Raw genomic sequence first — 18,376 nt, 5'->3', positions numbered from 1 at the left:
GATAAAGGGGCATGATGTGTAAAATCTACTTTTATTAAATAGTTCAGAAAAATACTGTGGTGGGGAGGAGGGAGGAGGGAGAGAGAGAAAGGAGACAAATGTAGGAAAATGTGAAAAATTGGAGAATCTGGGTTAAGAGTGTATAAGAGTTCTTTGTATTATTCTTTTAACTTTTCTGTAAGTATGAAATCTTAGCTTATTAGGCACAAGTTTTTTTATTTATAGGAAATAACACACACAGAGTGTGAAGTTGCAAATTATAATGCACGTTCACATTTAAGTTAATCCTTAAGCAGGTATGTAAAATAATTTTTAAATATCTTCTAAGTTAGAAAATCCTTGTTTCTGAAATAAGTTTTTATATAAAGTCAAATCCTTGTGACTTAAGGATGGTTTTACAGTCTTAAGTGATTCTAGAAAGTGCTCTTGTTTCACTGTGGTCGCTTCCAGTCCATTTTCTTGCAGAGCCAGCAAGGCGGCCTATAAAAGACAAACAATAGGAAATAATAAATATGCTTCATTGTTATTTTATAATATATGGTAATACTTTAAAATCTGAACACAAAAATCTCAGTCTCACTTCATAGAATTTCAATATTCATGATACTAGAAACATTAAGCTAAAAAGTTAAAGTGATTAAAAGTCCTCTCAGTAGACCATCTTCTCTTCTACATTAAATTCTAGCCTTAAATGGGTGGGGGGCTGGGGGGAAAGCAGACTGCAGAATAATATAGACATTGTGAGTGCATATATTTTAAAGATGAGATCAACTATACTCCGGTATAAAATAAAAATTTTTTAAATCAACTATACACCAATAAAAAAAAAAGTTAAGTTACAAAAAGAGAGACTATATTCCTGACCTCAGAGTAGGAGTTTTTAAACAGGAAACAGCACTGATCATAAAGGAACAGATCAACACATACTCGATGACCCACCAATTCTCTTTGTATACGAAATAGACATACACACACACGTATACCAAGACGCGTACAAGATTGTTCATAGCAGCATAATTCATAATAGCGAAAAAGTTGTAACACAAATGTTCAAAGATAAAATGCGTATATAAAAGCAGCACATTCATATATTAGAATATTATAAGCAATGGAAATGAACAAACTACTGCTACACACAAAACAACGGATGAACTTCACAGACATAATCTTGAGTTAAAGAAGCAGACAGAAGAGCATACCGTATGGTTCCATCTATATAAAGTGCAAAAGCAGGCAAAACTAATCCCCCCAGTGCTGGAAGTCAGGAGAGTGGTTCTCTTTTGGGATAGAGTGGGAAGGCCCACGGGAAGCTTCTGGAGAGGTGGTTATACAAGTGTGTTCACTTTATGTTAATTCAGTGCACCATAGCCTCTGATCTGTGCATTTTTCTGAATGTTATATTTAACACAAGTTTATAGAAAGGAAAAACCCAACAGTGGCTGCCTTTTTTGGCAGCCAACATAAAGTCTAAATGCCTTAAAGTGACCTACAAGAACCTGTGTGATCTGGCCACTGTCCACTCCACCTCTTCAATAATGTCATTTCTCACCTCCAGTTGCTGCACATTTTATTCCTTCTGCCTCAAACACTCCGCTTCTCTCCCTTAGCCTAGCTAACTCCCTAATCATCCTTCCAGTTTCAATGTACACACACCCTCTCTCAGATAGCCTTCTCTGATGCCCCCAGGTCTGGACTGGTGTCCTTCCTAGGTACTCCCACAGCACCCTGAACTTCCCTGACTCACTACATGTTTTAATTCAGTATTACCTCTCTGCACCTCCCCCACTGCCCCATCAACCTGTACGCTCTGAAGAGAAGGTAAGGGACCACAGTGGTCTTTTTCACCTCACATGGTGCCTCCCTTTCAGTAAATACTGCCAAGTGAATGAAGTTCTGAATAAATGTTTTGAACTATAGGTTTTCTTCATTAATTAACTTACTTCTTTGCAGAGGTTTCCAAGATCAGCTCCAGAGAAAAAACAGGTATCTGCTGCTACATTTTCCAAGGAAATATCAGGCCCCATTGGCATGTTTTTGGTACAGACTTTCAGAATAGAAAGCCTGCCCTGGAACAAAATAAAAAATAATACGTTTATAACCTTACAACATTTATGTCTGACACAATGCTGTATTAAAACATTTCAAGTTAGAGTTTTCTATCGTATTACAGAGAAAGTATATATATTTCAGAAACAATAAGAAAGAATCACTTCTTCTCAAGAAGAAAGTAAATGTGACATCATGATACATTTTAATATTTTTATAATTAATTTAAAAAACAGCCAACCATAGATATAATCTTTAAGAGACTTGATGAATCTCTCTTTTGGGTACAAACAGTCCCATCAGACATGGTTCAAAAGCAAATACATAAATTATCAGACACAATTTAAAAATAAAATAGATATAATTTTTTTTCCATCCCTTCAAAATCTGATAAAAGCCTAAGGAAGGAAAAGAATTCATTTTCTGTGTCTTTCACCACTTACTGCCAATGGCTCTGGATGTGAAGGGCAATGGATTTACTGATTCTTTGGCTGTGGATATATTGTATAATCTCTGTAACCTCAGATTTCTCCACTGAAAAATAAGAATGCTGACCCAGATAACTTCCAAAACCCTTTTAACACTTCAGGATTCCTCCATTCTAGTTGCAAAATAATGTTGAGTAGACTCGATAAACTCAGTATTTTGAGTCTTCCACAAAAAGGAAATTACTACCTTGCTTTTAGGCTTATGTTTCTCTGAAAACAGGGCCAGAGCACCCAGGAAAAGCAGATGAAAATGATGATTTATGACGGGCCCAGATAAGGAAAAACGCGGAATTCAATATAGGACATATACCATGTACACCTACACCCAGTAAGGGATTCAATTCTGCCGTCTTCTTAGAGCTCCCTGATGTGTTGTTAGAAATGCACACAGAGTAAATGTGCACAATGATTACCTTTTCATCTGGAGGTGGAATATAAATAATCTTGTCTAATCTTCCAGGCCGTAACAAGGCATCATCTAACACATCAGGTCTATTTGTTGCTGCAACAATCATGACATTGCTATTAAAAACTTCCTGAAACTCTAGCTGAGGGAAAACATACAACACAAAGTAATGTCAATAAGTTGTTAATTATTAAATGTATTTTTTTAAAATTACAAATCAGAAGGTCCATTTGTTTCTAAATAGGGGGATATTTTTTTCTTGGGACTAGAATGCTTACATTTCCTTTCCAGACCACCTTCTCAGTATCAAGGTACCCCAGAAACAAATTATTATCAAAGAGCTACTCTGTGTACACAGTGAAGGGAGTGATCCATCCTCATGGGGCATCTCTCAGTGTGAGAACTGATGAAAAGCTTTACACCACAGCAGAGAACATCTATCTGTTGACCTAAATGCACCTGGGCCCCAGTGAATGATTACAACTTAATGGACGACTTGAAAAGACAGAAGCATCTGACTAACACATGTATAGCTATGAAAAGTCTTGGCTCTCATGTTCTTGAAGAAGGAGATTGATTCTACCTCTTTGTTTTCTTTCCACAGGCAGAAATATGACAATTAACATAAGCTGCATTTATATAAATCCTGAAGATAAGAAATATCTAAGAGCAACCAGAACAAGGCCTTACACATGCTAAGCATTCAAAATTGTTGAACTTAATTATCAAAGCAGTTCTCCAGTGATGTGATCTCTCAAAGCAATGAGTTCCCTATATCTGCAAGTATTTTAGCAGAGGCTGGGTAAACACCTGTCAGAGGCTATAGAAGGAAAGCCTGCATGATGAGGAGATTTGATTAGAAAACCTGATGGGTCCCGTCAAATTCTAGTGGCATATGTTCCTAAGGAGCTGTAAGACTCTCTTTCCATGGAACAATTTAAAAAATGGGAAACAAGTAAGAACAAGAAAAAAATAAAAGAAGAAAAATTATCTGTCAGGAATTACTTAAGGATACCAAACTCTATCTGGAGAAGGCTCAAAAGAGAGGAAGAGGATTTCCAAGGTCACTTTAACTTTGTTATAACCAAGGAAACCCATTCCTTAAGAAAACTGAAAATTTTCAATTACTGATCATTATTTCCAATGATCAGTAACCCAAACATGGGTTATGTTTCATTTCACATAAACAATTTTAGAAAGGGATGAACACTAGTTTTTCAGGGTATGAAAATAAGAAGAAACTCCCTTCTCCACTAGCAATATGTAGTTATGTTTCTAATCTTAGGAAAAAATTCACGTTCATATATACCTAAGATACTTTATTATAAAATTTGCCTCACCTTTCCCAGGTAAATCACTATTTTACCAGCTCTGTAAAAGTCCTAAGAGTCACACTGAAATTATATAATTCTCTGAGATGCATCCAGCATAGGGAAAGCTAGGGCAGATGCATTCTACTTAATGCTGGCCTGGATTTTTGGTGTATTCTGGCTAATAAATACCTCTTCGTTTTTTTCCAGCTCCTTGTATTTACCATGTTGATCTGATTTACTTCCTCTTCTCTCTATAGTCTTCAATCCAACACCATCTAATTCATTTAGGAGAACAGAAAGAACACGTTCTTGAACATTACATCCTGTTCTGCTGATTGATCGAGAGCCCAAGATTGAATCAATTTCATCCAAAAACACAATTGCTGGAGTATTTGCTCTTGCTTGTCGAAATACCTTTTGTTCGAAAAACGGAAATATTTAAAAGCTATACGTCATGCCTTATTCATATGAATGTATGTTTTCTGCATTACTCTGTATTTATAATTTTTAAAATATAAAAAGAAGAGAAAGATTCTAATGTCTAAGAACTAGGGAATGAATAAATAAGGAAGAACAGTATTATATGGGGGTTAAAATCATATTTTCAAAGAATATTTAATATTATTGAATTTTAAAAGTGATAATATTAAGTTAAAAAAATCACAGATATATATTACCATCCACCCATTCCCTGCCCAAGGAAACTGAAAAGCAAAGGAAATTCACCAAAATGTTAACAGTAGGTAGAAGAATTATGGAGGTTTTCTTATTTACACTTTTCTATATTTTCTAAATTTTCTATACATAATCAGGTATAACTTTCCTAATAGGAAAAAAAGCCAGTTATATTTTAAAAAATAAGGTTTATCCTTAAGGCATGAAACAAAAATTCAAAAGTAAACTTAACTGCATGAGGGAAAATAAAAAAACAAACCTGAGACAAGATTTTTTCTGAATCGCCAACAAAAGGTGAAAAGAGATCAGCTCCGCTCACTGAAACAAAAGAGCAATGACAGCTCGTGGCCAGGGCCCTCACCAGGGTGGTTTTAGCGCACCCAGGGGGACCATACAGGAGAACTCCCTTTGGCTCTGTCAGGCCCATCCTAACAAATTCCCGAGGGAATTTCAGAGGCCATTCAATGCTCTAAAAGTACACAAAAAGAGACAGGACACAAAAAGAGAGAGTTGTTTTAGTATAATGATGAACATCAAAAACTTCAGTAAATTCATGCGTTCCACAACCCTCAGGTACCTGCTATGAGCTGGAAATGTGGTCCGATCTCCACACAGCAGCCTTATGACCTAAGTGAGGTCACATCACTTCCTGCTTAAAATCTTTCCATGACTTCTCATCAGAATTAGAATAAAATCCAAATCCAAACTCCTAACTTACCACTGCTTACAAGGCCTCACATAACCCATCGCCCAAACACTCCAGTTTGTTCCCATCTCATGGCCTTTACCTGCTAGTCTCTCTCTGCCTGAACACTCCCTTAAGATCTTTGTGTGCTATCCCTCATCATACATGTCTCCACTCATATGTCATTTCCTTGGAGAGGTCTTCCCTAACCACTGTAGTTAAAGCAGATCCTCCTCCTCCTAGGCAGTCTACGCTACTACCCATCTTCTACTTTTGGAGCACTTATTCATTTGCTGTCTGAAACTACTATTTTTCCATGTTGAGTTAGTCATTCTGCTCCTGCTAGAATGTAAGCGAAGTTCACCTCTAAATCCCCATCACCTAGAGTGACACACCTTCACAAAGTAGGCACTCATAATAGTAAGTAAATCCTCACTACCTCTGAGGTAGATGGTTCTGTTATCATCATAACTTCACAGATGCAGAAACTCGGGCTAAAAAAGTGAAGTAACCCGCCCAGATCTTATCTTACTGCTAGGGAGGCAGCAGAACTAAGACTAAACCCAGACAGTGTAGATCAAGAGCACAAGCTCTTAACTACTGATATATTGCCTCTACAGAAAAGGATAGACAAGACCCCTGTACCTAGAAACTCCTATTTTAGTTGGGGAGACAGGCTTGTAAACTAACAAGCAGACCAGAGAAGGGCATTCCACAGACAAGGAACAATATATACAGAGACACAGGAAAGCATCCAATTCATCTCCCAACAGTAAGCAGGAACAGAGGGGAGGATGAGGGAGGCAAGACGCGATAGAGCTGAAGTGGAAGTAGGATTCAGATCACATTGGGCCTTGACAGTTTTAGTCAACAGTGAGGAAGCAGTATAGAGAATGGATAGAAGGAAATGAAACTAGAGGGAGGGAGACCACTTAGCAGTCTCTTGCAAGGATTCAGACTACAAAAATAATAAGGCTTGATGTGCCACAGGTAGCAGAGGTGGTGTGGGAGGGATGTATATGAAACATAAAATGTAACTGTATTATACGCAGGGGAAATCCAGAGGGGAAGTTACGTTATGTAACGTTATGTACGTTATGACATGACTCCATGCATTCAGAAGACAGGTTTCTGAGTGAGGGGATGGGGTGACTGGCTGCATTCATTGAGGGAGGGAATCCAGGTGTAGAGGTGGAACTGATTAGCTGAACTTTGGACATGCTGAGTTTGAGATCCCTGGAAGTTATCCAGTAGGCAGGCATTTAAGTAGTTCTAATGATCAAAAGAACTATCTGCGCTGGATATAAAGATTTCTGAGTTAGCATTTTTCAGGGGACAGCTGAGGCCTGGGACATTGAGGAGATCAAAGGCTCACTCAGAAAATGCAAAAAGAAAACTCTCAGGAGCTTGAAGAACTAACATTTAAGGTAGGGGAGACGAGTGCTCAGAAAGGCAGGAAAGCTTAATATTCAGAGCTAAAGAAACAGTGTTTCTAACAGGAAGGTGTTACTCATCTCCCGCATGTATTTTGTGAAGATTAAACGAGACAAAGCATGTAAAAAATTAGGGGGACTTCCCTGGTGGTGCAGTGGATAAGAGTCTGCCTGCCAATGCAGGGGACACAGGTTCGATCCCTGGTCAGGGAAGATCCCACATGCTGCAGAGCAACTAGGCCCATGAGCCACAACTACTGAACCTGTACTCTAGAGCCCGCAAGCCACTACTACTGAGCCCGTGTGCCACAACTGCTGAGGCCCACATGCCTGAAGCCCGTGCACCACAACGAGAGGCCACCGCAGTGAGAAGCCTGCACACCGCAATGAAGAGTGGCCCCCGCTCACTGCAACGAGAGAAAGCCCAAGTGCAGCAACGAAGTCACAATGCAGCCAAAAATAAATAAATAAATAAAAAATTAGGGCATATTATAAACGTGCTTATCCATGGACACAAGGATTCCAGGGTTCACTGTAGATGTAGCTTCCAGTTAAGACAAATAAATTATAATTGATACTTATAAATCAGTCTTGTGTGTGTGCAATTAGAGAAACCTACTCCCTTATGGCAGGATCACCCAAAGGGGTACTGGCAAAATCAACTGCTGAACCTGCAATGCAGGTAAGAATGGCTGAATAGCTCTGTCCCTCAACAGCCACTGTGAGAACCAGTATCAAGTAGCCACCCAGGCCATAGTGACTGTTTATTATAATTTTGTGCTTTTACCAGTCCCAGGGCAAACTCAGGCCTATGAATAAAGAATCTGTATTTGTATAGCCCATGAACTAATAAGAATCATTTTTACATTTCCAAATGCTCAATAAATAAATAAATAAATAAATAAATAATTCAGGGCTTCCCTGGTGGCGCAGTGGTTGAGAATCTGCCTGCCAATGCAGGGGACACGGGTTCGAGCCCTGGTCCCAGAAGATCCCACATGCCACTGAGCAACTGGGCCAGTGAGCCATAACTACCGAGCCTGCGCGTCTGGAGCCTGTGCTCCGCAACAAGAGAGGCCGCGACAGTAAGAGGCCCGCGCACCGCAATGAAGAGTGACCCCTGCTCGCCGCAACTAGAGAAAGCCCTCGCACAGAAACGAAGACCCAACACAGCCGAAAATAAATAAATAAAATTAAAAAAAAAATTCAAAAGAATACTATTTTGTGACGTGAAAATTATATGACTTCAGTGTCCATAAATAAAGTTCCATCAGAACACAGATACTCATTACATACTGTCTACGACTGTTTTCGTGCTACAATGGCAGGGTTGAGTGGTTGCAACAGAGACCACAAAGCCTAAAATATTTACTCTCTGGCCCTCTACAGAAAAGAGCTTACTGACCCCGGTCTAAATTATAAACTCTTTAGAGCAAACAGCAAACAAAAAGAGGGTGAGGCAGGAAAGTATGAAAAATAATATTTGATGCCTATAGAGTCCCGTTAAATAAGGATTGAAAATCGACCATTAGATCTAGATGTTAGGATCGCATTAGTGATGACGGCAAGAAGTTTCAGTGCAGCTTGTTTTCACCATAAAGCATTACACTTAGAATGTCATATTCTACTGGCTTAAGCAGATTCTCGATCTCACCTGTTTTAACTTCAGTTTTACATCTTCAAGGCCACCAATCTGCTCCCAGCCAACAGGCTTGATGTCCATCAGTCCAATGACACTTCGAAATGATGAGGGCTGGATCTTTTTAAAAGCTTCAAGGAAGTCTGTTTCATCAATCATTGGATTGTCCTGGTTCTGAAGAAATCCACCCCAAAAAGCAAAATCAAACCAAAAATCAGGTGGGCCTTTTTTGTGGTACACAAACACAATTACTTTTTAATTGTAAATCCTCTTTTGAATTTATACATCTATTTTGTTATCACTATAAAGAAATTTGTAACACATGGTATAAAAAAATTAACTGTCTCCCCCTCAACTCCACCAATATTCATCCCCAGAGAATGTCAACAGTTTCCTGTGTATTCTTCCAGTATGTTTTATGACATATGTATATGCTTTCAAAAAGATACACAAATGTGACCATACCATACATATTAATTTGTACTTTTTCATTTATCTTAGAAATTTTTTCATGTCAACTAATACAGCTCTATCTCATTCTTTTTGACAACTGCATATTGTATGAGTATTTTAACAACATCCTTCTGTTGAACGTAGGTTGTTTCCAGTCTTTTGTTATTAAAAACAAAGCAGCAACTGAAAGTCCTTGTGCACACGCTCAAGTGTTTTATATAATAATTTCCTCAAAGTAGAATTATTGTGCTTAAGAGTATGTACACTTACAATTTTCACAGCTACTACTAAACTGTCCTCAAAGCTGCACCAATATATGAAGCTGTTCTCCCCACACCTCTCCAACAATGGACATTACCAAACCTTAAATTTCGGCCAGTATGAGAGAGGAAATGGTGCTCACTATTGTGTTAATTAAATTTCTTTAATCAAGAGTGAGGTAGAGGAAAATAATGGAATTAGAAAATCAATTTTGCAAGCATCACAGTAAAGGCTGTTTAGGGCAAGAATCAATGGATGCTAATCTAGGGGAGGGAAAGTTTGATGAGGAACAGTATGTCTGCATTGTCTCAGAGCGTTTCCTCACAGATTTCTTATTAGTTGCAAAGGGAAAAATAGCAGCTATACAGTAAATAAACTGGACAAAACCTTGACTGATTGATCACATCAGTCACCATTAGGGACATCACCAATGAGGGGCAGGTGGACGTACTGTGCCTTCACATGTGACATCATAAGAAGGACACTATCACTTATGTAGTATCCCCAATGGGCATGCATAACCTGAATCTGACTATGAAGAAACAGACAAACCCAAACTGACAGAAGTTCTATAAAATCACTGACCTGCATCCTTGAAAAATGTCAATGTCAAATGCCGCACACACACCAAAAAAGTGCTAAGGAAGCGTTCAAGATAAAAAGAAACAAAAAACTAAACACAATACATTATCCTGGACTAGATCCTGTACTGGAGGAAAAGAATGCTACAAAAATGGATACAGTTAGCAAAATTAGAATAGGAACTATAAATCTGACAACATTTTGATCAATGTTAAATTTCCTGAATATAATGAGATTATACATACTTTTTCATAGGAAATGGACATTAAAATATTAAGGGATAATGGGTTAAGATGCATGCAACCCCTTCTCAAATGATTCAGAAAAAAAACAATGGGTATACCTAGGCAGTTGACCCTTGAACAACATGGGAGTTAATCCTCGTTTAAGTAGAGGTGGCCCCCCATATCTGCCGTTCCCCACGTCTGTGTGGATTCAACCAACCCTAGACCGTGCAGTACTTATAGTATTTACTATTGAAAAATATCCACGTATTAAGTGGACTGGTGCAGTTCAAACCTGTGTTGTTCAAAGGTCAGCTGTACAGAGAGAAGAAGAGAAAGGAGAGAATGATAAAGCTAATTGGGCAAAATGTTAAAAACTGGTGAATTTGGATAAAGGATTTAGCAGGAGTTCTCTATCTCAGAACTCTCCCTGAAGTTTTAATTATTTCAAAATAATAAGTTTTTAAAAAAGAAAAAGAATCAAAAGATTAATTTTTAAAGGAAGTTGAGGATTTTTCATGTGTATAAGCCATTTGTAATCCTTTTACTGTCAACTACCAGTTCATATCTTGCTACCCATTTTCTCTTGGATTGTTGGTCTTTTCTTATTGCTTTGTGAGAGTTCTTTCTACACCAAGGAAATTGGGCTTTTGTCATGGGCTGAAAGTATTTTTCCCAGTCTGTCTCGTGTCTTGCCTTTGCTTATAGTATTGTTCGTTTGTTTTGCTTTTGAACTTGTCATCTTTCTTTTTTTTTTAAATAGTATTGTTTTGCCATTCTAAAATGGTCAAATCAGTAAATCATTTCCTTTCTGGCTATTAAAAACATATTTCTATTTGTAATATCTGTATTATATTTAAGTATTTGCCCTCTTACATCAAATTCTGAACATTCAGTTATCCCAAAATTCCCACTTTCAATAACAAACTATTTTATCCCATTTATGAAAGATTAAATAAGTGAATATGTATACGTGGAGCTTTTCTGAACAGTTTTCCTAAAAAATGTCAATAATTATAATCTCTGGGAGGTGAGATTTCAGACAATTTTTACTTTCTTTATAATTTTTATCTTGTTTAATTTCTCACAAATAACACTATTAAATAGTTTTTTGAAATAGCGCTATTTTTTTTAACTAGTTAGCAGTATTAGATATTGGGTAACTGAATACTAACTAATTTATAAGTAACACCAACTGACATTTGAAAATCCCATTTACACTTGCAGATTACTTGTGTGTACACTATTCACTTGATTTTCATAATCCTTTCAGGCAGATAAAAATCCTTTCCCCTCTATGTCTATATGTGTGTGTGTTAAACTGTCTTTCTAACCCTTTAATAGGCATACTTGACAAAAAGATGAACAAACTGTGATGTGCCCTTGTCTGCCCTGGCACAGATAGAAGCAGCAGCAGCCCCTCAGCTGCCTGGGGAGGGAAAGAAGAAAAAGATGGAGCCAGTACCTTCCCAGAAGCCTCTGTCCCTTCTTCCTTTTTGCCTTTCTTTCTTCCACTTCCCCTGGTTGTTTATGAACTGAGCCATCACCTGTGGTAACTATGCCTGGGCAGGCCCCTCCTGAAGTAGCAGTGGGCTCCACCCTAGGACGGCTGCAGCTGGATGGTCCACCTAAGCCAACGTGCTTAAGGTCAAACCTGGAACTTCAAAGCAGAGGGAATTCTAAATGTAAACCTCCTTTCCCACACCGTGGTGTTCTTGTCCTCCCCTCAAGAGGCATATATCCTCAAATCTTCACACATGGGACTTGTCATTAAATCTTCAAGCAGCTTTGGTCCTAAACTGAAAAGATGAGGACTTACAAGTTCACATAACTCCTTCCCCACCTTTGGTGTAAGAGTAAAAATAAAGGAAAAGAACATGAGTAAGGATATAAATGACCTAGGTAAAAAGGTTTTCAAAATTTAGGATGATAAATCATCCTTTTATAGCTTAAACAAACTCGAATTAGGTTTTAAAAAATTATAAGGTCAAAGAACAATTTTAAGGTTACAAGAGAATCCTCAGCATGCTGAAAATAATTTTTTTCGGAAGGGGTTTAGGGATTCAGGTTGACATTACATAAAAGTGAACAGATTTTCCAATCTATAGTGTTGAAAACTACTATATTTAAGATAATATCCTAACTATTTTTAAGAAAAGCAGTCATGAATTAAGGATTTGAATGTCAAAGATGAATTTAAATAAAATCCTAAGCACCTAATCGTCTCCTGAGTTAGAAAAGCTTATTTTCCCTTCAAGATGCTTATTAACAACAAAGGGAAAAAATAGTATCTTGACAATGGAGAAATCTCAGAGATACCACCTTATCCAAGAAATCAAAGTTAATTTCACCAGTAATAGGACAAAGATACATCATTTGCTACCTAATAGATGCAATGAGAAGAACACAGTATCATTTCTGTGATATTTCTGCCAAAAATGCAAAACCTGAATCAAATCATGAGAAAACATCAGTCAAACCCAAACTTAGGAATATTCTATAGAATAACTGAACTGTACTTTTAAAAAATTAAAGTCGTGAAAGAAAGACTGAAGAATGTTTCTAGGTTAAAGATTAAGCAGCTATGACAGCCAAATGCAAGGTGTAATCCTGGATTAAAAAATATATATTTTTTTCCTTTTAAAATTTTTGCTACAAAGGAAATGAGTGGGACAAATGGTGAGATTTGGTTAAGGTCTATATAGATTAGGAAGAAGTATCATGTCAGTGTTAATTTCCTCATCTTGATGATTGTACTGTGGTTTTAAAGTCCTTGTTTTTAGGAAATATACACTTAAATTTTCAATGCTAAAGGGGCATCATGGCTGCATTTGAGAGTATGAGTATATATATATATACACACACACACACATAAACATTCATACACATGAAGAGAGTATGATAAAGCAAAAGTGATAAAATGTTACATTTGACGAATCTGTGTGAAGGATATACAAAAATTCTTTGTACTATTTTTGCAACTTTTCTCTAAGTCTGAAATAGATTCAAAATAAAACAAAAATTAAAAAGATATAGGTTTACTTCTTCTGGGGCCACACTGTCTTTTTCCTGACTGCTCTGGGCTTCAGCACTAAAGAATTACTATGGGAGTGGGGGAAAACGCTCTGGGCAAACCTGATGAACTCAGCTCTTTGTCCCTACTTTCAGTCATATACTATTTCTATGGAGTTCAGTTGTAAAAATATATGTAAGAGGACTTCCCTGGTGGTGCAGTGGTTAAGAATGTGCCTGCCAGTGCAGGGGACACGGGTTCGAGCCCTGGTCTGGGAAGATCCCACATGCTGCGGAGCAACTAAGCCCGTGTGCCACAACTACTGAGTCTGCATGCCACAACTACTCAGCCCGTGACCCACGACTACTGAAGCCTGCACGCCTGGAGCCCATGCTCTGAAACAAGAGAAGCCACCAGTGAGAACTCCATGCACCGCAACAAAGAGTAGCCCCTGCTCACCGCAACTAGAGAAAGCTCGCACGCAGCAACAAAGACCCAACGCAGCCAAAAATAAATAAATAAATTTATTTTTAAAAAAAATGTAAGAAACAGCTGTTGAAGGTATCAAAAGTTTGAAGAAAATGTACTTACCACTTTTTTTAATCTCCAAATTAACTTGTTACGTTAATAAAAGGGTTCACATAGAAGGTCATAAATCAATCCTTCTTACCTTCTCACTATGAAGCAGAGCGTGCATGGCAGCCTCCCTACAGAGTGCGGTCAGGTCTGCACCAACATAGCCAACAGTCATTTCTGCAAGGAGGCTCAAATCGACTTGACTGGAGATGGGCATCTTTGAGGTAATCACTTGTAGAATCGCCTTTCTTTGTCTAAGTGTGGGAGTTCCAATGACAATCTATGTGCAAAGCAAGGAAAGAAAAAGTTTACAGCTTAAAATATTATTTTTCTAATCCTCACAAACATGTATAATAATTTAGCGAACAAATTTGGAACTATTACTGTGTACTCTTAAGCATACCTTAGATTCTGAATACATGAAAATCCTTATCTTCCAGAGGAGTAACACTGGCTAGAAAGTTGCACAGTTAAAATCACATATGTCATTTAATAAGTTTTTGTTATTTTTCAATTTTTTTTTTTTTTTTTTTTGCTGTACGCGGGCCTCTCCCGTTGCGGAGCACAGGCTCCAGACGCGCAGGCTCAGCGGCCATGGCTCACGGGCCCAGCCGCTCCGCGGCATGTGGGATCTTCCCAGACCGGGGCACGAACCCGTGTCCCCTGCATCGGCAGGCGGACTCTCAACCACTGCGCCACCAGGGAAGCCCAGTTTTTGTTATTTTTGAGAACCTACCACGTTCTAGGAGCCAGTAAACTGGATAGTCTATGTCCCTGCTCTTATGGAGCTTATTCAGGACAGGTACTACATGGTGTGAAGAAATCCACTCAAGTTCTAAACACATTATGCTAAAGTGGGCAATTATCACCTGTCTCTTTAGAAACCTACCACAAAGTTCAAACATCATTTAAATAATCACTATTCAAACTATTTAGTAGAAATCAAGAATCAACTTAGGACTGAAGTTTATAAAATAGGACAGCTTTGAATATTCAACCTTCCTGGCAACTCAGGGAGCAATTGTGGGATAGGAGGCTGGCGTTCGAACAAGGAATGAATAAATCTAGAAGAGTTAAATGTCTGCTCTGATTTAGTCCTTCCCTGCCTTCCCCCTTATTTCAATACATTTGTTTCTTGAGGCTATCCTACTTTAAATTCTCCTTCCAGATTCGTAAGAGTTTAATATGCTTGTAGCAGTCCTAGTTCCCTTAAAAACTAACACTACTGATTATAGTACTCCTCATTCTCAGGACCTGCAAAACTCATCCCTAACGGCCCCCTTGCTTCTCAGAACAATTTGACTCTGGAGGGGGAAAGGGTCCTGGCTCGCAGATCATTTGTGGACCAGAGAATGGGTTCTCTGCTTTACAGAGCCCCACTCCAGCTTCACTGACTTCCAAACCTAAGTGGCAAACGCCTCGGGGCAGCCAACCAGGGCCAGAAGAGGCCGGGGTTCCAGGGGGCAATGAGCTAGCTGGCTGAGCCTATTTACCTCTCGGTCGAATCTCCCAGGTCTACGCAGCGCTGGGTCTAGTGCGTCCGGCCGGTTGGTGGCTCCCACAACCACCACCTCCCGGCCCCCACTGATGCCGTCTAGCAGCGTCAACACCTGGGCCACCACGCGGCTCTCGGGGGCTTGGTGTGGGCCGCCCCGCCGGGGACACAGGGCGTCCACCTCGTCCAGGAAGAGAAGGGTGGGCCTGCGGCTGGCCAGCTCCTGCGCGCGCTGGAAGACCCGCCGCACATTCTCCTCGGTCTCCCCGGGCCGGGAGCCCTGCAGCGAGGGCGCACTCACGGCCAGCAGCTCCGCGCCCGCCTTTCGGGCCACGGCCCGCACTAGCTGGGTTTTGCCCACTCCGGGGGGGCCAGCCAGGAGCACCCCGCGTGGCACTTCTAGCCCCAGCGAGGCCAAGGCGCGGGGGTAGCTGAGCGGCAAGTCGAGGAGCTCCCGCAGCGAGTCGGCCGCCTCGGAAAGGCCCCCCAGGGGCACCTCGGGCTGCGGCTCCTCTTCCGACGGAGGTAGCCCGCTCAGACTGATGTGGGTGTGAGGGGTGACCAGCCCGGCCGGATTCGGGTTGGGTGCCCCGCTGACGATGTGCAGGGCGGCCACCGGGCCGGGAGCGCCCGGAGGAGCGGCCACCACGTGGCCCAGAGAGACCGGACGGTTCCTCAGCAGCTCCTGCGCCGCCTCCAGCACCGCGGCTGGATTTGGGGCACCAGACACGCCCGCCAGCTCCCGCAACACCGGCCACACGGCGAGGAGCCGAAGGGGCGGGCAGGGCACTAACCGGAGTCGGCTCAGGTTCAGACTTCCCCGGGACCCCGGCGCCCCCACTGCCGCCCCCGGGCTCGCGCACTGCGGATCCAGTTGCACAAAGCCGTCCGCTCCATCCCGCCGCGGCCAGGCGGTGCAGAGGCAGGAGCCGCCGTCAGGCAGCGAGATCTCCACCGCCGAGCCCAGGTGCGCGCCTAAGGCGCGGAGGGCCGCCGGGCCCAGGCGACAGCGCTGGGTGCCCCGGTCCCTAGCGTCTACGGGTAGCAGCTTTAAGAGCGGCCCTTCTGGAAAGGGACCTGAGTCCGGAGCCATTACTCACGGAAGACGCAAGGCCCAGGAAAGTGGGGTAAGAATTCCACCCGGGCCAGAAAGACCGGTACACAGAGCTCCTCTGCCGGAACCACGTGATGCGCATGCGCCAGAGATCAGTTGCCGTTCCCTTACAGGAGGCAGAAAGGACCAATCGGAAAGTTAGACGAAGTTAAACGCTCGGACCCTTGGGGCTAGTTTGCTGTGGTGCTGGGTTTGATGAACTCCAGTCGTCCTTTCCATAGCTTTACGAACAAGGCCTTAGTCACGGGTGTCTGGGAGGCAGCGTAAGCTACCTTTACTAGGTCATTAAGCATGTACCTTGGTGGTTTGGGGAGTCGCCACATAGCACTCTCTTTCCCTGGCTCCCGGACTCGAGCATCACCACCTGCGCTTTTGGAGCCTAGAGATTTTGCTGTTTTGTGAAAAAACCTCGACAGTCCTCAGGGGCACAGTATTTTGCCTTTTTTTTTTTTTTTCGGTACGCGGGCCCCTCACAGTTGCGGCCTCTCCCGCTGCGAAGCAACAGGCTCCGGACGCGCAGGCTCAGCGGCCACGGCCCACGGGCGCAGCCGCTCCGCGGCATGTGGGATCCTCCCGGACTGGGGCACGAAGCCGCGTCCCCTGCATCAGCAGGCGGACTCCCAACCACGGCGCCACCAGGGAAGCCCAGGGGCACAGTATTTTGGAGTGCTCTGGTGCTAATGTCTTAGGTGACTTGGAGTGGATGGGAAATACAGCCTTGGCACCTTCGATAACCTGGGTTCCAACCTGTTTGTAAAGTCCATGCATGTCCTTCGTATACAAAAGCATCAGCCGAGCAAAAGAGAATCACAGTGTAGCATTTTAAATCCCTTGAAGAAGGGAAAGAAGGAAAACCAAGCCATCTGACGTAGTTGTGGCACACCAGTACATTCTGTTCATATTCCTGACTTCTCCTTTGAATGTTCTTTGACAACAACTTAATCATAACCTCTTCTGTTCATGTGATTAAGTCCTTATTGTCTATCTGGGGCACAACAGTACTAAGTCCTGTATTAGAGGCAATGCCCGTCTACATTATTAAGACCTCCACCTAATATTCTCTTTCCACCTCTCCTCTCCCCTCCCCACCGGGAATTACTCTTTCCTCCTATCCTTTTAAATTCTGCTCATCAAAAAGAGCTATAGGGCTTCCCTGGTGGCCCAGTGGTTGAGAGTCCGCCTGCCCGGTCTGGGAAGATCCCACATGCCGCGAAGCGGCTGGGCCCGTGAGCCATGGCTGCTGAGCCTGCGCGTCCGGAGCCTGTGCTCCGCAACGGGAGAGGCCACAACAGTGAGAGGCCTGCGTACGGCGGGAAAAAAAAAAAGAAAAGAGCTACAGATATTCAAAGTCAAGATAATATGCCTTGTTTTTTATCCTACTCACATCTTTCTACCTCTGTTTTTCCCACTTTCACTGAAAACCAAATTTATGTGATTACAAAATTGAGATTGCAGATGGAATGCTTAAGTCACTGGGGTTTGAGTGCTTTTTCTTCCTACTTATGCAAATAATCAGCTGCAGACTCTATAGTGATCTCTTCTCAATGGAAAGTACTGTCAGATCTGGGATCTTATGACTAATGCCCATTCCTGGCCTCACTCTATCCAAACCTCAGGGAAGACACTATGACTAACGTCTGGAGTCCACAGTCACTTATCAGATCTCTGCTGTATGTTTCCAACTACTGTGCTGGAACAACGTAAAAGGAACAAGAAAATAGCATACTAGGAGGAGGTCCTGAAATGGGTAAATCACCCATTACATCCTGTTTGCTTCTTTCTCTTAATCGTATTGCTTTCTATTCTCTTTGGAGAACAAAGACTCTAAACTCAGACTTTTCAAGAACAGCTTTGTATTTTCTGAAATAAAAAGCCAATTTTTTTTTTTTTGCAGCAACACGGATGGACCTAGAGATTATCATACTAAATCAGAGAGAGAAAGATAAATATCATAGGATATCTCTTTTACGTGG

At 41.4% G+C, this 18,376-nt stretch overlaps 1 protein-coding gene across 2 annotated transcripts; it reads right to left on the bottom strand.

The window, feature by feature from the left end:
• Positions 1-12: 12 nt before the first annotated feature.
• Positions 13-16,472, bottom strand: AFG2B (AFG2 AAA ATPase homolog B). 2 transcript variants are annotated; one of them, XM_067745766.1, is made up of 8 exons: positions 15,288-16,467; positions 13,889-14,074; positions 8,701-8,859; positions 5,188-5,397; positions 4,443-4,667; positions 2,948-3,082; positions 1,941-2,066; positions 13-480 (listed from the first exon to the last, which is right to left on the bottom strand). In XM_067745766.1, the coding sequence occupies exons 1-8, from the start codon at positions 16,380-16,382 to the stop codon at positions 313-315; spliced, it is 2,304 nt and encodes a 767-aa protein (XP_067601867.1). In that variant the 5' UTR covers positions 16,383-16,467; the 3' UTR covers positions 13-312. The 2 variants fall into 2 exon arrangements, 1 of the variants encoding a protein (XP_067601867.1); XR_010945367.1 differs by lacking the exon at positions 13-480 and having other exon boundaries at positions 4,475-4,667; positions 15,288-16,472.
• Between the last annotated feature and the right edge of the window lie 1,904 nt (positions 16,473-18,376).

This window comes from Pseudorca crassidens, chromosome 1 (assembly GCF_039906515.1).
Source record: "Pseudorca crassidens isolate mPseCra1 chromosome 1, mPseCra1.hap1, whole genome shotgun sequence".
In the NCBI taxonomy this organism is placed as follows: Eukaryota; Metazoa; Chordata; class Mammalia; order Artiodactyla; family Delphinidae; genus Pseudorca; species Pseudorca crassidens.
This window is presented reverse-complemented; position numbering and strand designations above follow the sequence as displayed.